Source organism: Notamacropus eugenii, chromosome 1 (genome assembly GCF_028372415.1).
Source record: "Notamacropus eugenii isolate mMacEug1 chromosome 1, mMacEug1.pri_v2, whole genome shotgun sequence".
Taxonomy (NCBI): Eukaryota; Metazoa; Chordata; class Mammalia; order Diprotodontia; family Macropodidae; genus Notamacropus; species Notamacropus eugenii.
The window spans coordinates 108,841,786-108,866,735 of record NC_092872.1 but is presented as its reverse complement, the minus strand read 5'-3'; the positions used below and the strand labels follow the sequence as shown (position 1 = coordinate 108,866,735).

The 24,950-nt window shown below is 37.5% G+C and overlaps 1 protein-coding gene across 2 annotated transcripts in view; it reads left to right on the top strand.

The window, feature by feature from the left end:
* The window catches only part of SPTLC1 (serine palmitoyltransferase long chain base subunit 1), a 96,988-nt gene that overhangs the window by 53,648 nt on the left and 18,390 nt on the right, over positions 1-24,950 (top strand). For both annotated transcript variants that reach the window (XM_072611917.1, XM_072611926.1), the window contains exons 7-10: positions 6,957-7,086; positions 9,222-9,311; positions 9,667-9,774; positions 23,714-23,809. In XM_072611917.1, the coding sequence (XP_072468018.1) occupies positions 6,957-7,086; positions 9,222-9,311; positions 9,667-9,774; positions 23,714-23,809 (424 nt within the window). The remainder of the gene's footprint in view (positions 1-6,956; positions 7,087-9,221; positions 9,312-9,666; positions 9,775-23,713; positions 23,810-24,950) is intronic.

Genomic DNA, 24,950 nt, shown 5'->3' with positions numbered 1-24,950 from the left:
TTCTCTTGGTACCCCCTTCCCTCAAGGACCTATAAGAAATAGAAATTGATCAGATACATATTTTAATACTTAATATTTGTTTTTAGGGACTGTACATTTATGCTCCTTTTGAAGGCAATTTTGTAGTTCATATTACATTATTACTGCCATGAAGGTCATTTTTTTCAGGTTTTTTTATTCCTTCTTATTCATTCCCTAAGAGCCCATATTTTCTCTTTTATAGAACTGTTAAAAGACCCCAGAAATCTTTACCAGGCAGTGAATGAAACTCTTCTTGGACATGAAGCTGAGGCCCAAGAATTTACTTTAATAGAATGGGATCAGAGGTTTCTTTCAAGCTTGGACTAGAGAAATGAAACAATGAGGGATTGAATCAATAAAAATATAAGTGCTCAGTATTTGCAAAGTATAGTGATAAGCCCTAGGGAAACAAATACGAAAATGAGACAGGACCTTATATTTCGTTAGAAGTGGGCGATACGTATTAGAGAGTAGTGGCCAAGGAAGAGTGTTTTCGTTGGAAAGTCATGGGGATAGTCTCCTTTTCCAGAGGCAGTGGTAATATTGATTACAGAGAGGAAGGAGAGACACTCAGGGAAGGTTTAAAAATGGCTAGTATCTTATCCCAGAGAGTTGAGAAGTAACTGGCTTAACTTCTCCCATACATAATCTAAAGAGGTCCCATTTAGAGAGTTCAGTGGTCCTAACTAGGTTAGAAAATGGTCAGGTCGAAGAAGCATAGTCCCAGATTATTTAGAATTGAGTGGTTTAGCTTTTTTAGAGCACATGGTTTCTAGATGTCTAATGCAGAGAAAAAGGGTAGATCACTGGTAGTCGGAGGAAAATAATACATGTAAAGAAACATGGTCCCAGGGAACCCCCTGAGGAAAGCCAGGACAGAGAATTTGAGTACTCTAATCTCAGTGAGGCCCCTGGGAAAGGGCAAGTTCCACTGAGCATCACATAATACCGTATGTGTGTATGTACATGCATGCATGTATATATGTAAGTATATGTACAGAGAGAAAATATTTTGGAAACTCTAAAGTGATAGATAAATTTTAACAGGTGTGGTGGCTGTCATTATGATTACAGTAGGTCAGCAGGAGAGATGCCATGCTCTTCATTGTCTCTTCTAGACCATTGTTCCATCTTAACCCCTCTGTTCCTGAAGGAGTATTCGCAAATCTTCTTTTCTCACTTTATTCTCCCTGGTGATCTCATCCATTTCCATAAATGGCTTTTGAGTTATCTCTTCAATGAAAATAACTTGTGTGCAAAAGAATGAATAGCCAGCATTGTTGAGAGTGGTAAGGGATGTGATGTCTTCAGAGGTAATCCAGCTTTCAGCTAGTTATTAGGCAGTGAAAAAGACTGTAAGAGAAGTGATTGAGGAAAAAGGAGAATTTTGCAATAAATCAAGGGCTATGTCATGTGACCAGAAAGGTGCATAACTAAGGCATTTTCTCAAGTCCCCTCTTAACTCTTCAAAACTTACCATAGGACGAATTAATTGTGTGCCCAACATAGGGCAGTTATAACTGCATGAAGGCCAAGATATTAAGAAACCCAACAAGTAATAAAATGCTAATCCCAAGTTTATCAATCAGTATCCTCATCTCCTTCCTCCCCACCAGTTTCCAGACTCTTGTGATACACAGTAGAATCTATCAGCTAATGCTCTGACATCCATTCAGCAATTTTCCTGCTGCTACTTCATTCTCTGACAGTGTACTCTACTTCTACCCTCCTCCTACCATTTTGTAGCAAGAAGGAATGAGTCTCAACTGCTTATCCACCTGCTGAGGAAGCAGAGGCAAAGGAAAGCAAGAACGATGCTCTACCTAGTATGGTGAACTAAAGAACAATGGGAACCAGAGCAAGGAGCTAGTTTGTATATGAGACTATACCAGGTTTGAAGGAAAGGAGACTGGTATTCCTCTGGGAATCCTGTTCCACCCAAAAGTCACTTGGCACAGGGATTAACATTGTTGAAAAATTAATTCTCAATTGTGGGAGGATACTGAGACAACTCTGAGGTCCAGGATTCAGGGGTAAACTAGCCATGAAAGGGGAAAAAGTAAGAAACTGAGTGAGTAGGGAACTTAAATAAATTAATTATTTAAAAAAGCTTTAATTTCAAGAGGAACATAGATGGACACAAAGGAAGGGAATAAATAAAATACATGAGTCAAAAAATAGAACTTTAGAATACAAAGGAAGGAGAATTAATGAGTACTAGGTAAAGAAATCCTCCTTATAAAAAGTCACAGAAAATGGAGAAAAAACCAAGAAGGGGGAGTTTTAATTAAGTACTTACCTGTCAGGAGAAGTCTGTAACACTAGGGTGGAGGTCTTTCTGAAGTCCACACATTCAGTGAAAGCAGCAGTGGCCACAGAAGTAGCCTTAGGAGCTCTCAGCCTAAAGATGATAAGAGGTTCATACAACTGCTCAGAAATTACAAAAGACTCTTTGCTTCTACTAGGTACAGCTGGTGCTGATTGGCAACCAATGAGTAGTTCTGGGTTGCAGTCCAAGGGCAGAAAGGAGCACTAGTGTGTGTGCCTACAGGAGACTAGAGGTCCCTCCTTAGTAAAGAGGAAAGTATACACTAAGAGAGCAATGACCATACCTCTCCCAGGATCACACCACCTTGGAAGCACCAAAAACTTTCAGACCCCCAAAACCAGTTCTGAAAAACATAGCAAGAAAAAGTTAGAAGTTTGCGACAGTGCCTCCCTACCCTCAGGTGAACAGAGCCCAATTTTAGCATAAAGTTCAAAGTCAAGAAATAGACTGGAAAAATGAGTAAGCAACCAAAAACAGAATTTGATCATAAAAAGCTAATATGGTATCAGAAAAGATGAAGACATAAACTCAGAAAACAGTAACATGGAAATAGTTGTAAGCAAAGCCTCAAAGAAAAATGCTAATTGGACCCAAGTCCAACAAGAATTCCTGGAAGAGTTAAAAAGATATAGACCTAGTAGTGGTATTGCTGGGTTAAAGGGTATGCAAAGTTTTGTAGTCATTTAGGCATAGTTCCAGATTGCTCTCCAGAATGATTGAGTCAGTTCACAACTCCACCAATAGTGAATTTAGTGTCTAAATTTTCCCAAATTCCCTCCAACATTTGTCATTTTCAATTTCTATCCTATAGGCTAATTTGATAGATGTGGGGTGGTGTCTCAGAGTTGTTTTAATTTGCATTCTCTAATCTATAATGATTTAGAGCTTTTTTTCATATGACTTGATAGCTTTACTTACTGTGTCTGAAAACTGCCTATCTTTTGACCATTTAATGATTGTGGAATGGCTCTTATTTTTTATAAATTTGATTCACTTCTCTATATATTTGAGAGATCTTATCTCTTTTAGAGAAACTTGCTGTAAAAATTTTTTTCAGTATACTTACTCTGTATTTTTCTCCATCCTATTTTTCCCCATTTATCCTACCCTCCCTCTCTCTCCTTTCACCCTGTCCATCTTCAGTAGTGTTTTGCTTCTGACTACAGCCTCCCCTAATCCTTCCTCTCTTCTATCAATCCCCGCCTTCTCTTGTCCCCTTCCCCTCTTACTTACCTATAGAGTAAGATATATTTCTTTTTTTGTTTTGTTTTGTTTTGGTAAGATAGATTTTTATACCCAACTGACTGTGTATGTTATTCCTTCTTTGAATCATAAGTAAGGTTCATAAACTCTCCTCTTCAACCTCCCTGCCCCCCTACCCCTCCACTACAAAAGCTCTTTGGAACCTCTTTTATGTGAGAAAATTTTCTCCACTTTACCTCTTCTTTTCCCTATCTCCCATTTCTCTTTCTCATTCCTTGATTTTACCTTTTTATGTAATCATCCCATCATATTCAACTCAACCACTGCCCTCTGTCTATGTATGATAAATGTTCTTAGGAGTTACAAGTATCATCTTCCCATTGAGAAATGTAAACAGTTTAACCTCTTTGAATTCCTTATGATTTCTCTTTCCTATTTAACTTTTTATATTTCTATTAAGTCTTGTATTTGAAACTCAGATTTTCTATTCAACTCTAGTCTTTTCATCAGAAAGGCTTGAAAATCCTCTGTGTCATTGAATGGCTATTTTTTCATCTGAAGGATTATACTCAGTTTTGGTGGGTAGGTGACTCTTGGTTGTTATCCTAGCTCCTCTGCCTTCCAGAATATTATATTCCAAGCCCTCGCATCCTTTAATATAGAAACTGCTAAGTCCTGTGTAATCCTGACTGTGGCTCCATGATATTTTTTTTTCTGGCTGCTTACAACATTTTCTCCTTGCCCTGGGAGGTCTGGAATTTGGCTATTATATTACTGGAAGGTTTCGTTTTGGGATATCTTTCAGGAGGTGATTGCTGGATTCTTTTTTTTTTATTATTTCTATTTTGCCCTCTAGGTCTAGAGTATCAGTGGTGTTATCTTTGATGATTTCTTGAAAGATGATGTCTAGGCTCTTTTCTGATTATGGCTTTCAGGTAATCCAGTAATTCTTAAATTCTCTCCTCTAGACCTATTTTCCAGGTCAGTTGCTTTTTCAATGAGATATTTCACATTCTGCTCACTTCACTCATATATGTTCATATACATCCTTCCAGGCCTCTCTGAAGTCCTCTTGTTCATCATTTCTTATAGCACAATAGTACTCCATTACATTCATGTACCATACCTTGTTCAGCCATTCCCCAATTGATGGGCATCCCCTCAATTTCCAGTTCTTGGCCACCATAAAAAGAGCTGCTGCAAATATTTTTGTACGTGTGGGACCTTTTCCCATTTTAATGATCTCTTGGGGATACAGTCCTAGAAGCGGTATTGTTGGGTCAAAGGGAATACACATTTTTGTAGCCCTTTGGACATAGCTCCAGGTTGCTCTCCAGAATGGTTGTATCAACTCACAGCTCTACCAACAATGAATTAGTGTTCCATCTCTCCCACATCTTCTCCAACATTTATCATTTTCCTGCTTTGTCATGCTAGCCAATCTGATAGGTGTGCTGTGGTACCTCAGAGTTGTTTTGATTTGCATCTTTAATCAATAGTGATTTAGAGCATTTTTTCTTATGACTATAGATAGCTTCAGTTTCTTCCTCTGAAAACTGCCTGTTCATATCCTTTGAGCATTTATCAGTTGGGAATAACTTGTATTCTTGTAAATTTGACCCAGTTCTCTATATGTTTTAGAAATGAGGCCTTTATCACAGACACTAGTTATAAAAATTCTTTCCCAGTTTTCCGCTTCCCTCCTAATCTTGGTTGCATTGGCTTTGTTTGTGCAAAATCTTTTAAATTTAATGTAATCAAAATTATCCATTTTGCATTTTATAATATTCCCGATCTTTTGTTTGGTCATAAACTCCTCCAGTCTCCATAAATCTGACAAATAAACTATCCCTTGCTGCCCTAATTTGTTTATAGTATCACTTTTTATACCTAGATTGTACACCTATTTGGACTTTATTCTAGTGTATGGTGCCAGGCATTGATCTGTGCCCAATTTCTGCTACACTGTTTTCCAGTTTTCCCAGCAGTTTTTGTCAAACAGTGAATTCTTATCCCAGAAGCTGGGGTCCCTGGGTTATCAAACAGACTGCTATAGTCATTGACTACTGTGTCATGTGTACCGAACCTGTTCCACTGATCTACCCCTCTGCTTCTTAGCTAGTACCAAGTAATCTTGATGATTGCTGCTTTATAATACAATTTGAGATCTGGTAGAGCTAGGCCGCTTCCACTAGCATTGCTTTTCATTAATTCTCTTGATATGTTGGATCTTTTGTTCTTCCAGATGAATTTTGATGTTATTTTTCTCTCACTCTATAAAATAGTTTTTTGGTAGTTTGATTGGTATGGCACTGAATAAGTAAATTCATTTAAGCAGAATTGTCATTTTTATTATATTGGCTTGGCCTATCCATGAGCAACTGATGGTTTTCCAGTTATTTAGGTCTGACTTTATTTGTGTGAAAAATGTTCTGTAATTGTGTTCATTTAATCCCTAGGTTTGTTCTGGCAGGTTGACTCCAAATATTCCATAGTGTCTACAGTATTATGTTCTAGTTTTAAAGTGTTTCATTTTGTTAGTCAATAAACATTTATTAAGCACCTACTTTGTACCTAAGCCCTGGGGGTACAAAGGAAGGCAAAAGTCACCTGCCTTCAAGGAGCTTACATTTTAATAGAACAAAAAAACATATGAAAAAGAAGCTGAAAAGCAAGGAGATGAGGGGAGATGTCATTCTAGGTGGTTTTTCCTTCTTAATATATGCCAGGAGGAAATGTTTTAGAACCAGTTGTGTGTCCAGTTGTTCAGTCACATTTTATCAAGGAAGTCTAAGCATCAGTGTTTGGCATCTCTACTTCCTACACTTCAGTGGTAATTTACTTGGATTGTTACCAAAAGCCATAGTTCTTTTTAAAATTCAAAATCTTAAATGTTTATGAACTTAACTATCAATCTGAGTATCTGTCAGATTGTACGCTGTGGCTATTTAAAAGCTGTATTTGTGCTTCTCCAGTTTTTTATTTTTGCCAAAAATCTGTCCAAATTATAAATCTTTCATAAAACTGAACTAAGTACTTTTTATCTTGAAGAGTATCTTTACTGTGGATCATTTATTCTTTCTCAGTATCTCATTTCCTACTTTGGGCTTTATGAGAATTTAATGTATGATACAGTGCTTTCTTTAGAAACTACTTTAACATTTTCTCTTAATTGCGTGGATATAATATTGTTTTCACATGGTAAAGAAGACATATGAAAAGACTTTTATTTGGTTTGTGTTTAGAAGCAGAGGTGTGAATATACAGGATGACCCAAAACTTAGTTTTAAGTTTTGATATTTAATTTGCAAGTTAAGTGGTTTTGCCTATTTCAAAAAATCTGTAACTCATTTTTATTTGCTGAGAACCAGGCAGTCTAAAGGATGGTCTTTGTTATTCTTAGAGATAGAGCTGCCTGCTTTGCTATCCAGAAGGGATTACAAGCATCCCGCAGTGACATTAAAGTCTTTGAACACAACGACGTGGCTCATCTGGAGCACCTTCTAAATGAGCAAGAGATGGAAGACCAAAAGGTAGGATGCTTTTGAAGAAAAAAAGTAATTTTTGTCACTTTATAAGAAGCAGAAGTATTTGTTCTATGGCAGCTTGTCAAGAAAACTTGGTCCCTTTCTTCATTTACATACTGGCAACAATTTTCACTTAATACAACTCTCTTTAAATGTTGACATCGGCTAACTGGCTTGATTTCTAAATACCATTCTGCTGTTATAATTAATATCAGAAATGAACTGGAGATCTAATTCAGAAAAATTTTATTTTTAAAAAACAAATTTTAAATGAAACAGGCCAAAGGAAAGATATAGCAGGTGTGTTTGTCTCTCTCTGTCTCGCTCCCTCTCTCTCTGACTCTCTCTCTTTCTCCCTCTCTCCCTCTCTCATGCACTAGGAAAAGAATACATTATCCTGTGTTTTACAAAAACTGGTTTAGTATAGAAAAGTGCATTATGAATATGGAGATTCAAAAGAGGCTGTTATAGGCTTGGCATTCTTATATTAAAAAAGCATTTTTTAAAAATAGCGTTACTAATAAGCATCCATGACTTGTGCCTTCATAAGTCCTTTCTGCCTCTAATCCTTGAAGTCTCTAGCCCACCCCAATTAGAGGTCCATGGGAACTGTATAGGATGGGTTTATTAGGCTTTTTTGAACTGACTTGTGTACCTAAGTATTTTTAAACATTTTGAAGTGAGAAAATACCAGGCACCACATAGTTTGGATGTAAAATCATGTGTTAAGTTGGAGACTACCATATCAATAAAGCAAAGAATTAAAATATCTTTGAGAACTCATCAATTTTCATGTTTTTCACCTTGAATATTTACAGTATTCACTTAGAAGGTATACTTCTCTACTTACTAAGTTTATTGTAAATTAAAGGTTTTAAATTAGTGCCCTAAGAAGCTTAGACACCCATCAGAGTTTTGACTGATTGAAATATATTTCAGTCACCTGTAGTGCCACATTAGAGAGGTTAAAAATATCTTGATTTTTAAAAGAAAGTCTTCCTACTTTTTAGCTTTCTCATTTTGATAGGTACTGCTAATGATATTACACCTAGCTTTCCTGCCAGCCATAGATTTGTTACATATTTTTTATTTAAAAAAAATTTTTTATTACATTTTTGCTCTGAATCTTAAGTAAAAGCTACATTACTTTTGAAGGAGACAATATTTTCAACTTGATCTTCCTTTGAAAGTAGATTAAAGTTTATTCAGGTTTTTAACCTTCTTTGGAATAAATGTGTTTTCCACTAAAACATTAGTTCTTAAAGGTTGATTTTTGTTGTTTTTTATTTTTGTTTTTCCTTTTAATTCACTCCTATCTCTTGGAGGCAGCTAGGTGGCTCAGTGGATAGAACACTAGTCCTAGAGTCAGGAAGACCCAAGTTCAAATCTGACCTCAGACCCTTACTAGCTGTGTGACCTTGAGCAAGTCATTTAACCTCTGTTTGCCTTAATCCACTGGAAAAGGAAACTCTAGTATCCCTGCCAAGAAAACTCTATGAGTAGTATAGTCCATGGAGTCATGAAGAGTCAGACATGACTAAACAATACCCATTAGGAAAACCTCATCTCCTTATAATTGTTAATGCCTATGTTACTATACCACCAAAACAAGTGTTCAGTGATCCTTATCTCTAGGTTTTTCAACATTGTACTAAATCTAAATGGAAAATGGCAAAAAATGGCATTCTGCGTTGCTATTAGCCTATGTTGGCTGTTTCTCCCTCTGCTGTGGCTGACTGTGTAAAGCTCTGTAGCTTTGATCTCTGGAATATCTCTTCATCCCTTTCCTAAATATCCATTGTGGCAGATCCTATTTTATATTGATAGGAAATTTTGAGGAAGGTAAATTAGGCTGATTTCTACTTAGTTTTTTCTTTGAAAAACGGAAACCTATAGGTATAGTTGGTTTGGGGTTTTCTTGTTTTTGCCAGGGAGGTTATACTTCCTTAATGTTATACTTTCATGGGGATTGCTTAGCCAAATTTGTAACCTGCAGACATTGTTGTTAAGAAGCATTATTCTCAAAGGGAGGACAACAGGTTCTCTTTTGAACTTTAAATATTTAAATACTAGGGAGTACGTAGCATTTTCTTTTCCCTTTATCTGACATGCTTAAATAATTAATTTTTTTTTTTTTTAAGAATCCTCGTAAGGCACGTGTAACTCGAAGGTTTATTGTAGTGGAAGGATTGTATATGAATACTGGATCTATTTGTCCACTTCCAGAATTGGTAAGTAGCTCCCTTTGTTTTCCGTTATGCCAAACTATTAGTTTGTGATATACATTGTTATCTTAGGATCATTTGTAATACATGAACTTCACATTACCCAAGCTTATGTGTATCAATGTATATCTTATCATTCGAATTGAATTATTTCCTTATATTTTTGTTTAAATAAGGAAATCAATCAGTGATGTTTTCAAAACTCTTCAAAAAGGCTAAATGTCATAGAATTCATAGTACTTTTATAGTATCTAAAGTAATATTCTTCTTTTAAGTTAATGCCTTTATTTTTCAAAGTATTTTAGATATATTGTCAAAAAGAAAGTAATTCTAACTTGTGATTCATTCATAACATTTTTAGGTCAAATTAAAATACAGGTACAAAGCAAGAATTTTTTTGGAGGAAAGCCTTTCATTTGGAGTCCTAGGAGAACATGGCCGAGGAGTCACTGAACATTTTGGTATAAATGTAAGTTGTAATCTCTTTTGGGGGGAGACATTTACTCTAATTAAGTAACCTTTGAGAGATTTTTTAAAAGGCAAAGCTTTGTTCATTGTGGTATTGCTGTAAAATAAGTAGTCATTATTTTAGCCATCAATTTCTGCATTGCTTCCTCACTACAGAGTTTGAAGATGACATTTAAATGTCTTATCTCAGTAGCAGAATAAGTTGGGATTTGTGCTTTCTTAACCCCATTTCACATATGAGGAAACTCAGGCTGAAAAGTGAGTTGGCCAAAGTTACGCCCCTAGTAATAACAGTAATACACTTGTATACAGCACTTGAAGTTTTGCAAAGTGCCTTACATGTTACCTCGTTAGATAAAAGAATTCTATGAAGTAGGAACTATTATTATCTCCTTTTTGCAAATGAGTAAACTGAGTTTCACTCAACTAGTAAATGTCTGACTAAGATTAAAACTTAGGTTTTCTTAAGTAAGAAGTCACCACTCTTATCTACTCGCGGTCCCATCTACTTACTTTAATTTTTAAAAAATGTTTGAATCTAAGAACCACAGATATGATTTTTTTGTTTTTCATGATGAAAATGGAAGGATTCTCTTCCATCCTAATGGAAGCTGGTGGAGACAGGTTTGACTTGTATAGCCCAGCCCTTGGATTGCATGTATGCCAAGGCTTAACTGACCTGGTGTAGCGCCAATGTGATACTTACAGCACCTACAGCAGCCATGAATATTCTGGCACAATTCTGAATGGCTAAAAGCCACAGACCCTCCAACAAACATTTATTCAGACACTAGGAAGCCAAATCCATCATAGTAACAAAAATCTATACACAGTAACAATGCAGAGGACAAGACCATCCCCAGGCCTTCCCCCCTGCTAGGCTTCCCAATCCATCACAAGCAGGATCCCTTAAACAGAATCACAAACAAGCTCTTTCACTCACACTAAGCCAGCTGCATGCTTGCCTGCATCCTTCCTAGCTCTGACTGCTCTCATGACTAACTTCCTCTCAGCTCTACTCCACCCTTTCTGTTCCACCCATTCAACCAGCTCCTCCCACCACAGGCCCCATGTGACTCTGACTTCCTTGTGACCCAGGCAAGTCATATGGGCCTATTAATGGAGTGGGAAAGATCTTTCCATTAAGAAGCAAAATCCCATTAACAGTAAGCAAAAATACATTACCAATATACCTGGAAAGTGGGCATTGTCTCCTTCCCTAGCTACTTTTTGACACAGTTATGTCTAAGTATCCTGGGTCACTGTTCCTTATTCTTTATTAGGCAGTTTAGAGAACATCTTGATTTTATCAGTCTATATTACCCCCCACTGCTTTGCCTCATCCGTGACTAGGCAGTTTTCTACTAGTGCCATGTCACTTGTCTAAAACTCTATATAAGTTTGAGCCTTGAGTGGATTGGGACCATGAATTGGCATGCTCATCTACTTTTGGAACTGGGCGTAGGAGGGGCTACCTGCCTATTTTTGTTCTCTATGACCATCTAGTCTCCTCCATGGCTTCCATCATTCCTTGCGTGGCAGTGTCATTTTTTTGAGAATAGCACCCAGTCAAGATCACATGCTTCAGTGGTTTAAAGTTAGCATTGTCAAGTAAAACATACTCTTCCGTGCCCTTCACATTAGGCTCAAGTCAAATCAACAAGCTTTTATTAAGGCTTACTATGAAGAAAGAAAAAATAGGCCCTGTCCTCAAGGGGTTCTAATTGGTAAGACAATATATAAAAAGATATTTAAAATTTTATATTATATACATATATATAAATGTTATATAAAATAAAAAATTTTCATGTTGTGTTATATATTACACCATATTACAGTGTGAATTAGAGATGCTCTCAGAGTGTAGCCTCTAGAGTTAAGGAGAGTCCTTTTAGAATGTTGGATTTTAGGTGAGACCCAAAGAAGTCAAAAAAGCCAAGAGACTGCAAAAGAAGGAAGAGCATTCCAGACATGTGGAGCGCCAGTGCAAATGCATGGATGTGTGAGATGATGTATCTTGTACAGGGAGCAGCAGGAGACTAGTTTCCCTGGGTCACAGTAAGGGAAAAATATTTAAGAAGATGGAAAAGGTAGGAAGGGACTAGGTTATGAAGGACTTTCAAACCTGGTTAAAGAATTTTGTATTTGATCCTGGCGGATAATAAGAAAAATTTAAAAAACTAAAAGGCCAAATAAGATCTTGCAGAATTCTTTTTAAAAAGTCACCCTAGAAAATCAAGTGATAATTAGTAGACATTAAAACCAATAAGAAAATGACCAAGACAGAAAATGTGTTAGCAAACCTCATAAAATCATCAGAAGTGAGCAGTAGCAGACTTAGCAAGATAGAAATGAACTTACCCAAAGAATTTCAGAACAGCTGGAAATAGAGGTTCAACAAAATCTATGAGTCATATAAACTACTGGAATTTAATGAGCAGAGGAGTAACATGGTCAGATTTGTACTTTAAGAAGATTACTTTGATAGTGGAGTGGAGGATGAATTGGAAAAAGACTTGAGGCATGAAGAGCAACCAGCTGGTTACTGCAGTATTCCAGGCTGTGAGGTGATGAGGACCTCCACTGATGGTGGCAATGTTTTCTTAATATGACAAAGCAAAAACCTTATAATCATTTTTGAAATATGAAAATTATAGCTAGAGAAAAATGAACATGTATAGCAATTACTAAAGGATTACATGATATTCACTAAAGCTACGGAAGTGATGGAAAGGAAATTTCAAGTTAGAATAGAAGTCGTATTTAAATTAACAGTTGTTTATTAAGCACCTAAAATGTGCCAGATACTTTCAAGGTGCTGAGGGTACAAATAAAAAAAGTATCCCCTCTCCTCAAGGAATTGACATCTTCTGAATCTTTTTTTGAAAAGTAACATCTCCAAAATAAATTAGATACTCTAATGAATACTGTTCCAAAGGAGCTTCCAAGACAAATAACAGAAAAATTGAATATTTGGGATATAGTTGACTTTTATGGATAATGTGGCAGAAGAAAATTAAGTCACCTACAACGAAGGGCAGCTATATGGCTCAATGGATAGAGCACTGAACCAGGAGTCAGAAAAATCCGAATTTGAATCTAACGTCAGGCACTGACTAACTGTGTGACCCAGAGCAAGCCACTTAACCTCCTGTTTACCTTAACGTACTGGAGAAGGAAATGGCAAACCACTCCAATGTCCTTGCCAAGAAATCCCATAAACAGTATGATCAGGCATGACTGAATAACTGCACCACAACAATATAAAAATATATTTGCTGGAATGAGAACAGCTCATGTAAAGGAAAACAGTAATGTTTCATTTCAGTATTATGGTTTCTGGTTTCCATCCTAACTCCCAGGTCTTCTCTGTTCTTTTTCCATCTTGACCACTTAGTGAATCAGTTCAACTCTACACTGTTCTCTTTTCTTGTATCTCCCCCCTCCTCATCATACTGCTGATTGTGCCCATCTAAGCCTCAGTTTGGAATCTTTTTCCATTAGACATCTTCGCTGCTACACACATGCTACTGAACAAGATGGAGAAAATCACATGTCTCTTCTGACTGAATCCACTACAAATTTATGTTATACAACTTCAGCTGGGCTCTCACTGTAGCTAGGACAGTCTTACTATATCTCCATTATCAACTCACTATCTCACTGTACATAGCAGCTCTTTCAAACCTTTTCATCGCTCTTCCATGGCTCTCCTTTTCCCCACTTTTTCAGCTGAGAACCTTGCTGCATACAATTTTCTCAGTATTTATTTTCAGTTCTAAATTCTGTCCCTCCTTCCAACTCCTCTCCTACCCATTTATATGCAAGGAGTACAATATCCATTATACATATGAAGTTGTGCAAAAATATTTCCACATTAGCCATATTGGCAGGGAGGGAGGGATGGCAAAAAAATGTTAAAAGAAACTATCTTTCAATCTGCCCTCTGAATTTACTAGTATTGTCTCTGGAGGTAGATAGCATTTTCATCATGAGTCCCATGGAACTATCCTGGATCATTTTGTTTGATCTGTTACTATGTACAGTATCATCCTAATTCTACTCATTTCACTTTACATAAGTTCATGTAAGTCTTCCCACATTTTCTTTTATTTATTTTTAGATTATGACATTCATTTCCACAAAATTTTGAGTTCCAGTTTTTCTCCCCATCTCTCCCCTCCCCCCACCCCATAATACCTTGCATTGTAATTACCCCTTCCCTCAATGTGCCCTCCCTTCTCTCACACCCCACCCTCCCCTTATCCCCATCTTCTCTCTTTTCTTGTAGGGCAAGATAGATTTCTATACCCCATTACCTGCATTTCTTATTTCCCAGTTATATGCAATAACAATTCTCAACATTCGTTTCTAACACTTTGAATTCCAACTTCTCTCCCTTCCTCCCTCCCCACCCATCCCCAATGAGAAGGCAAGCAATTCAGTACAGGCTGTATATGTGTCATTTTGCAAAAGACTTCTATAATAGTCATGTTGTGGAAGACTAACTATATTTCCCTCCATCCTACCCTGTACTCCCTTTATTCTATTCTCTCATTTGACCTTGTCCCTTCCCAAAAGTGTTAACTTCTAGTTACTCCCTTCTCCCATTTACCCTCCCTTATGTCATCCCCCTCACCCCACTTGCCCCCTTCTCCCCTACTTTCCTATAGTGTAAGATAGATTTTCATACCAAATTGAGTGAGCATATTATTCCCTCAAGCCAAATGTGAAGAGAGTAAGCTTCCCTTTTCCCCTCTCACCTCCTCCCTTTTCTCCTCCATTAAAAAAGATTTTTCTTGTCTTTTATGAGTGATAGCCTGCCCCATTCCATTTCTCCCTTTCTCCTCACAATATATTCCTCTCTCACCCCTTAATTTTATTTTTTTACAGATATCATCCCTTATGATTCAACTCAACATGTGCTCTCCGTGTGTGTGTGTGTGTGTGTGTGTGTGTGTGTGTGTAATCCCTTCACCTACCCAAATACTGAGAAGTCTCAAGAGTTAAAATATTATCTTTGCATGTAGGATTGTAAACAATTCAGCTTTAGAAATTCCTTTATGATTTCTCTTTCCTGTTTAGCTTTTCATGTTTCTCTTGATTCTTGTGTTTGAAAGTCAAATTTTCTATTCAGTTCTGATCAAGAATACTTGAAAGTCCTCTGTATCATTAAATTATCATTTTTTTCCCTTGAAGTATTCTACTCAGTTTTGCTGGGTAGGTGATTCTTAGTTTTAATCCCTTTTCCTTTGACTTCTGGAATATCCTGTTTTAAGCCCTTTAATCCCTTAATGTAGAAGCTGCCAGGTCCTGTGTTAGCCTGATTGTGTTTCCGTAATACTAGAATTGTTTCTTTCTAGCTGCTTGCAATATTTCGTCCTTGACCTAGGAATTCTGAAATTTGGCCACAATATTCCTAGGAGTTTCTCTCTTTGGGTCTCTTTCAGAAGGTGATCGATGGATTCTTTCAATATTTAGTTTGCCCTCTGGTTCTATAATATCAGGGCAGTTTTCCTTGATAATTTCATGAAAGATAATGTCTAGGCTCTTTTCTTGATCATGGCTTTCAGGGAGTCCCATAATTTTTAAATTGTCTCTTCTGGATCTATTTTCCAGTTCAGTTGTTTTTTCAATGAGATATTTCACATTATCTTCCATTTTTTCATTCTTTTGGTTTTGTTTTGTAATTACATGGTTTATCATAAAGTCATTAGCTTCTCTCAGCTCCACTCTTATTTTTAAAGAACTATTTTCTTCAATGAGCTTTTGAACCTCCTTTTCCATATGGCTGATTCTGCTTTTTAAAGCCTTCTTCTCCTCATTGGCTTTTTGGACCTCTTTTTTCCATTTCAGTTATACTATTTTTAAAGGTGTTATTTTCTTCAGCACTTTTTTGGGTCTCCTTTAGCAAGCTGTTGACTTGCTTTTCAAGCTCTTCCATGGCCTGAACCCATTGCGTATTCATTTTGGAGGTACTGAATGCAGAAACCTTGACTTCCTCTGACATTATGCATTGTTCTTCCTCATCTGAAAGGATGGAAGGAAATACCTGTTCACCAAGAAGGTAACCTTCTATGGTCTTATTTTTTTTCCCTCTTTTGGGCATTTTCCCAACCAAGTACTTGACTACTGAATCCTTTGTCAAGAGGAGGGTCCTAGTGCTCCTCCTCACCCCAGGACCATGCTCAGGGCTGAGGTTCAAATCAGCTGCTCAATTTCCCCAGGGGCTTTAGGCGGAGTGCTTCACAGAAGGAAGAAGCAGATACTGCCCTGCCACCACCGCCACTTGGGGCCAGTGCTGGGGGGGACCTTACTCCCCTCTTGCCCAGCTGGGAAAGCCCTCTCACTGACCTTTGAAGCTTTCTTTGGACCTTGTGGGTTGAGGGATCTGAGACCCTCCCTGCTGGGAATTCTGCCCCGGAAGCCTGTTCAGGTCCTATTCCTCCTTGTGCCTTGTGGCCAAGGCTGAGTTCCACTCTGCTCAGTGTCCTGTGGGAAAGACCTTTCCTTTCAGCCTTCCAGGTTACCTTTCACTGGAAATCTCTTTCACTCTGTTGTTCTGTGGTTTCTGCTGCTCTAGAATTCATTGAGAGTCATTTTTTACAGGTCTTTTATGGGCTGTAGGGGAAGAGCTAGAGTCTGTGTGTCTTTCTACTCTGCCATCTTGGCTCCACCCCTTCTTCCCACATTTTTCTGAAACTATCCACTTTATCATTTTTCACAACACAATAGCATTCCAATCATTTACCACAGCTTTTTCAGCCATTTCCCAATTAATGGATATCTCCTCCTGGGAGGAGCTCTCCACTCTCCATTTCAGAGAGGGCCCCAGGGGCAGAGGGTGTGGGTACCAGGGCTGATGTGAGTAGGATAATGAGGTTCTGAGAGACTTGATGGAGAGTGTGAAGGTGTACAGCAGGGTGGGAATTAAGTAGCAAACAGCTAAAATTAAAGACCTAAATTCCAGGGAGAATGACTCATTAGTAAACTGTAGCACCAATTCAATACTCACAGCAGTTGCTATAGATATGCAGGGTAAATGTGCAAAATATAAACTCTTTTTCTCAAAAACAAAACCAAAATATTTATTCAGATATCAGAAAGCCAATTCCACCATGGTAACAAGGAAGTTTGTACACATTACCAATAGAGGGAGGACCCCAAGCCTTCCCTTCATCAGGCCTCCCCACAAACAAGCTGTGTTAGGCAACATCCCCCTCTCACCTAAGAGTAGCTGCTCTGTCTCACCTCCACCTCACTGTCCCTCCTGCTCCACATGTTCAGCAGGCTGCTCCTACCATGGACTCTAGGCTGGGCCAAACCTCAAAGCAGGTCACGTGGACCTGTTAAGGGTCAGGAAAGATCTTCAGGTACCCTTACCATTGCATACACAAAAACTATTTAAAATGTGATTTGAACTGGAAAGACTTAGATGAGCTCACACGAAGTGGAGTGAGGAGAACCAAGAGAGTGGTGTACACAGTAGCAATAACATTGTGCAGTGACCAGCTTTGGTAGCCTTGGCTCTTCTCAGCCCTGCACTGATCTATGACAGCTCCAAAAGGCTCATGATGGAAAGTGCTGTCCACATCCAGAGGGAGAGCTGTGGAGTCTGAATGCAGATCCAAGCTATACTGTTGGCTTTTTTTGTTCTTTGTTTCTTGTAGTTTTTCCCTTTTGTTCTTATTCTTCTTTCACAACATGACTAATAGAAATGTGTTTAATATGTTTGTACATGTATAAACTATATCAGATTTCACACTGTCTTAGGAAGGGGGGAAGAAAAAGAAGGGTGGAAATTTAGAACTCAAAAGTTTATAAAGATGCATGTTGAAAACTAAAAATAAATTAATCATTTTTTTTAAAAAGTAAAGAAATTAGGTTTGGCTGTGGTCCAAACTATGGTCCTCATGCCATACACCAAGATAAGCTTTAAGTTGGATACATTGAGCTATATATAAAAAGTCATATCATAAACAGTTTAGAGGAGCAAGAAGGACACTGGCTTTTGGATATATGCTAGCAATAGAAAGGAACCTGCCAAATTAAATGGACAATATTGATTATTATAAAATTTTAAATTTTTGAACAATCCTAATGTAGTAAAAAGTAGAAGTAAACAGGTAACTGGGGAAAAAGCACCTTAAGAGTTTCTGTGATCAATATCTCATTTCCATTAGGATCTGATTTAAATTTTCTTTGTATTTATGTAGTATTTCATTTTTCATATTTCATACATGGAAAAAGTTTTTAACATTTGTTTTTAAAACTTGGATTTCCATGTTCTCCCTTCTTCCCTCACCACCTCCACACACCCCTACTCCCATTGAGAAGGCAAGCAATTCCATATAGGTTATATTTGTGTAGTCATACAAAAAATATCCATAGTAGTCACATTACGACAGAATGCATAGGCAAAAAAAAAAAACTCAAGAAAAGTAAAGTAAAAAAAAAAACAAAAGTTGCTTCAATCTGTATTCAGACTCCATCAGTTCTTTCTCTGGGGATGGATAGCATTTTTATTCCTAAAGCCTTTAGAGTTGTCATGGATCATTGTATTGCTGAGAATAGCTATCATTCACAGCTGATCATCATATAATATTTCTGATAGTCTACATTTCACTTTGCATAAACCCATGTAAGTCTTTCTAGGTTTTCCTGAGAGCATCCTGCTCATCATTTCCTATAGTAGAATAGTATTCCATCCAAATTACATAGCAAGTCTTATTCAGCTATTCCCCATTTGATGTGCATCCCCCCAATTTCCAGTTCTTTACCCCCAGAAAAGAGCTGCTATAAATATTTTTGTACGTATAGGTCCTTTTCCTTTTTTTTTTTTAGCTCTTTTGGGATACAGACCTAGGAGTGGTATTGCTTTGTCAAAGGGAGTGCATGGTCATATAGCTCTCTGATTCAGATTTTTAAGACTGCATCATTCTCCATTAGATAAATGGTCAGAACATATGACTAGGCAATTTTTAAGGGATGAGGTCGAAGCTATTAGTTACCCCGTGAAAAATGTTCTAAATCATTAGTGAAGTAAAAATGCAAATTAAAGCAACTTTGAGACCCTACCTTACAGTAATTCTTACTTCTAAATGACTGGCAAAAGTGACAAAAGTGGAAAATGAAGAATGCTGGAGAGAAAATAGGTATACTAGTACACTGTTGGTAGAGTTGTGATTTGATCCAGCCATTCTGGAAGTCAAGTTTCCACTATTCCCAGAACGTTATCAAGCTTATATCTTTGACCCTGGTATAGCACTTCTAGGCTTATATCCCAAAGAAATCGAAGGAAAAGGAAAAAGGACCCATATTTATAATAATATTGATCACTTTGCTATTCGTGGTTGCCAAAGATTGGTAAATGGACAGTTAGTTAATAAACAGATCATGGCATTTGACTAATAGAATGTGAGAAATAATAAAAATGGACAATTCAGAGGGAACTGGAAAGATCTTTGTGAACTGATACTGTGAAGTGACCAGAATAAGTGGAACAATTTATGTAATGATAACGTTGTAGAGAAAAACAGCTTTGAAACTTTTTAAAACTGATCAATCCTAGGAGTCCAGGTGAAGAAAATCAAATACTTCCTGACAGATGATAGACTTAAAATGCAGGAAGAGATATATTTTTGGACATGGCTATGTATTGATGACTTATTTTTTTATTTTGTTTGCTCAAAGAGGGAGGTGGCTAGTGGGAGAGACATCGAATTTTTAAAATTTTATTATTTATTTTTTAACATTTTTTTGAGCTCCATATTCTTTCTCTCCTTTCAGCTTTCCCCCCCAACCATTAAAAAGGCAAGCAATGATACCCATTATTATATGTGAACTCATGCAAAACATTTCCATATTAGCCATTTAGCAAAAAAGCAAGAAAATTAAAGAAAATGAAAAACAGTTTGCTTCAGTCTGCACTCTGAGTTCATCAATTCTCACTCTGGAGGTAGATAACACTTTCCATCATAAGTCTTTTGGATTTTTCGTGGATCGTATTATTGATTACAGTAGCTAAGATTTTCACAGTTGGTCATTTTTACAATATTACCATCACTGTTTATAATATTTTCCTGGCTCTCCTCACTTCACCTTTCATCACTTCATAAGACTTCCCAGGTTTTTCTGAAACTGTCCTGCTTAGTCATCTCTTACAGCACAGTAGTATTCCACCACACTAAGGCGCACAGTGAATAGCATTCCAGTCCTGGAATCAAGAAGACTCATCTTCCTGAATTCAAATGTGACCTCAGACACTTACTAGCTGTATGACCATGGGCAAACCACTTAACCCTGTTTGCTTCAGTTTCCTCATCTGTAAAATGAGTTGGAGAAGGAAATGGCAAATCACTCCAGTATATTTGCCAAGAAAACCCCAAATGGGATCACAGAATTGTCGGACACAACTGAAAAATGACAACACATATTCCATCACAATCTTAAACCAATTTATTCAGCCATTTCCCAATTGATGAACACCCCCTCAGTTTCCAATTCTTTGCCACCACAAAAAGAGCTACTATAAATGTACATATAGGTCATTCTACTTTTTCATTGATCTTATTGGAATACAGTCCTACTAGGAATATTACTGGATCAAAGGGTATGCCCTGTGGGTATAGTTCTAAATTATTCTCTAGAATGATTGGACAGATTAATTTTTTTAAGTTCTGGTTAGTTGAAAAAATATATTTTTACGTTAAAGGAAAGGACATCTACAAAACAGTAAAACAAACAAAGATTCTCCCCAGCTCTGTGCTTTTCATAAACTAGTCTGTTAAAGACTCTTTTTTATCCTCTTACGCTCAGTTTTACAGGGTATTATTCCTAGTTGTAGACTTCTATCTTTTGTTTCTAATTCTATATTCTAAAACCTTCTCTACTTTGTAGTAGTAGCAGCATAGTCTTCTGTGATCCTTACGTAACTTGAACCCTTTCTTTTTGATTTCTTGCAGTATTTTTTCTTCAATCTGGAAGCTGTTTTGTTCAAGACACCAAGGCATTTTTAATTTGAGGTTTCCTTTAGCTGGCCAGTATATTCTATTTTTTTCTTTCCATATTTTCTGGTTCTAATAGATCTAGGCAACTTTCTCTTAATGATTTCTTAAAATATCGTATCCAGAGTTTGGGGTTTGTTTTGTTTACAGTCTTCAGGGAGTCTTATTAATCTTCAGGTCTCTCTCTTTGACCAGCTTCCCAGTTTTTTTTGTTTTGGTTTGGTTTTTTTTTGCTATCAGATCCATTTTTTTCCCAGTGTCTTGACTTTATTCTAATATTTCTCGTTCTTTTATGGTTTCAATGAATTTCATTTGTCCCATTCTATTTTTTATGAGAGCTACTTGTATAAGGTATGCCTCATTCTGTTTATTGTCCTTCTAATATTTTTTTCCTCTAGAGTTCTTATGTCATTTTGAATTTCCTTTTTAATCCCTTATTTCTTCTAAACATTCAACTAGTCCTTGTCACTGAATCATTTTTTCTCTGAGACTGCTCAATCGGTGGCATTAATGCCCTTCTTCTGCATTTATTTACGCTTCTTTACACGTTATCCTTACATGGGTAGTCCCTGCATGGTCCTGTCTCTTTTGTAATCTGGGTGCTGCTACTACCGCTGCTTTGTGTGTAGTGGTTAAGACTATGCTTTAGTAACCCCATGTTCCGTCTGTTTATTGATGGCTTGGCTCGAGGTTTTATCCTCAACCCACTTTGTCTCCCAGTCATTACACAGTCCTCAACTAGAAACATCCCTCTCTGTATGGGGCCTTGCCATTTGTCAACTGAGTAATGTCAGATGCACTGCTAGAAGGTCCCCTAAAAGACTCCCCCCTACTAGTTATGCTGCCTGGAAGCTTTGCTGATCCTGGCTCTTGCATAGTGCTGAGTATTTTACTGGCCCATCTCCTTGTTGTACTCTGATGTAGACCCCCTGTACATTGTGTTTGCCCATGCAGGACTCCTGAATGCTCTTCTGGCCTTTCTCATGTGGTTGTCCAGGCACCACAGGTGCCTCTGTGTCTTTCAATTGTTTCTACTTACCAGGCCCACAGTCCTCTGGCAGTCCTATGTAGTCCTGAACTAGATAAAGGAGATTGTCTCTCCTTGATTTTCTTTGGTCATTATTCCTTAAATTTCATTTTTAGAACTTTGTTGCAGGGTTTATAGGAGAGGTGGGCTCCTCTCAGACCTTCCATGTTGACTTTTAGTATTTCAGCCATTTATGATATGGCTCCCGTCCATCTTCCCAGACAGCTTACACATCATCTCCTTCTTGTAGAAACTTGCCTGGCTGCTGTTTCCTCTGTGTATTTCCTCTCCGCCTTTGCACCAGTGTACGCTGTCTCCTTGTTTCCACCTCTCAGAATGCCCAGTTCCCTACAAGTCTCAGCCAAAATGGTACCTTTTCTAGACGCATGTCCCCATACTCTGTCCCTGGTGATTTTCTCCTCCTTCACCCTCTCCTTGCACTCAGTCACTTGTATGTGTGCTGTATTTCTTCAGGTGAGCACTCCCTATTCTCCTGGTGTGTGTGAACGTCCTTTGAGACCAGAGACCATTTAATTTTCGTATATTCTCTCTTCAACGTGTAGTGTGTAGCAGTTGTTTAAAAATGATTGTTGATTGATTTTTAAATTTCTTCCTATTCCTTTTCTCTAGTCTTTGAAATCTTTACTACAATTCATGTCGTATCATAATGTCTAGCCTTTTCTGATTATCATGAATTGTAAAGATTACATGGTAGCTTCTTTCCAAGGTTCCAGATATTTCTATTTCAACAGCTTGTTTCTTATTGGTCAGCACAGTTACACAATAGCATTTTGCTTTATTGGTCCCTCCACTTCTCAGTGGTGACATTATCATGTAAGCAGATTAAGAATTTATTAGTTGCCCTGCTTTAAAAAAGTAAAATAACTTTTTTTCTTAAAAACGTTTATGGGTGGTTGAAGTTTACTATCACTACCATATCATTCCTCCCCACTAGCTTTGTGATCCTTCCTGCCAGCTTCTAGAAATCATCATATATTTCTTCCTTTTTGTCAAGTACCTATAATGTAGTTCTACTATTGTCGCATATGTTTTTCTCCCTCTATTTTTCCTCACCCAAATACTCCCTATATTCTGCCCACTTTCCTGCTCAAGTGTAATTCATGAATTTGTCCACCAGAGTATGTATGTTTTGGACTCACTTGTGACTCACTTGTGACTCAGTTGCCTCCTTTAATTAATTTGTGCCTTTTGAATTATGTTACCGTTTGATTGCCATAGTGTTTTCATTGAAAAGCAGCATAGTGGAAAAAGGAGTAACCTCAGAGTCAGTAGGGTAGAGTTACGTATGTGACTACGGCAAATAATTTTAACACCCCCCCCCCCCCGTTAGTCTCAATTTCCTTATCTGTACAGAAAGAAGAAAAATTGGAAATGGGTAATGCCTTGCTCTGTAGCAGACAATGAATGTATCTAGTTTTTTGCTTTTGTTTTTTTAATCAAATACTTGTACAATTTCCAATGTAAATTAAATATGAATTATTCTGGATTTAGTCTCACTATTCTCAGTTATGGTTAGAATACTTGATGGTTTATTATTTTAAATTTACTTAGAAACACTGTAAATTTAGTTTAAAATTAATTTTACTTAAATTATTCCTTGAAATACCAATATTAAATATGATTGCCTACTTTAAAATTTAATACAATTGATGAAATTTTGTGTGTGTATCTATCCTATATTACTGAACAATTGTTTTCCTGGAATTTAATGTAGTTTTTAGGACTCACTCTACTTTTATTACAATGGTACTGTCTAAACATGCACGTGATCAGTACGGAGATTCTTCCTTTTTATATCTGTCTTAATAACATTGAATAGATGATCTAGGATTTTTTTTGAGATTTGTTTTTTCTTTTAAAGAAATGTTCTCTGACTCTTGTTCCAGATTGATGACATTGATCTCATCAGTGCGAACATGGAGAATTCCCTAGCTTCTGTTGGAGGTTTTTGCTGTGGCAGATCTTTTGTAATTGACCATCAGGTAGGCTTATTCTTGGGTTCTAAATAATTTTTCTCAGAAAATATTAGATGATTGACATTGTTTGCCTGTGTAGTTTACTTCCTAGTTCTTATTTTCTGTTATTCTTGAAACTGTAGTGCTAAGAATGAATTGGTGGAGAAGAATGGTAGTAGAAGTTCAGAACCATATTCTACTCCATTAAGGAGAGTCACAGAATGCCTGGAGCAGGCTCAAAGCAATAGGAATAGAAGAAGGAAGGAATTTCATAGAGTCACTAAAGGATTCTAGACTTAGAACTTGAAAGGTATCTTAGGCATCATCTGCCTTCCTCATTTTATAAATGAGAAAACGAAACCTTAGAGGTAAATGAAGGAGGTGAGATTAAACCCTAGGCCTCTGATACCAAATCCAAATTCTTTCTGTTATACCACACTACCTTCTATATTTGAAAGAATTTAAAGTCCTACTCTGCTGCCTCATCTTGATGTGAAGATGACACTGGGTTCTTGAAGGTTACAGCAGCAGACTGCAAGTTCTGGAGGTTTTTGTGATAACGGCTTTGAGTGTGGTCTCAGTTATAGAATATGGTTTGTTTTTTGAGGACCAGCCTACCTAAATACAGAGTAGCTTATCACCAGTTGGCTAGCTGCCAGGCCTAGAGGCCTGTGTGGGCTACCCGAGTCTTCTTACCTCACCTCCGAGGTCTTCGGCTGGCCAAAACCGGATGCTCATATGAGAGAAAGGACGTTCCAGAGTCAAGCAAGGGTTGAGCTTTATTTCAGGGTCTAGTTACAAGTGCAGGGGGGTCTTCCTTAGGAGGAAGAGGGGGAGATTTCCTAAGGAGGCTAAGATCTTAAGGGATTGGAAGTAGAAGTACAAGCGGGGAGAGAGGGGGAGGGAAGAGAGGAACGAAGAGAAGCGGAGCCTACTGTCCTCTTGGCTCCTCACCTGCTAAGAGAGCTTTCAGGCTTCCTCAATCCTACTTAACCTTCAGCCACACAGTTTGCATCTCAATACCGTGCTGTTAGATAACAATAGTGTGCCCAGATCCGGGACCATCTCGAGGGCGGGGAGATCTCTCTCCCATCACGTTTCTCACGGGAAGAGGCGGAATTACTCGAGATAGCTCGGTTCACCTCTATTCCCTGCCGTTTCCTGGGAG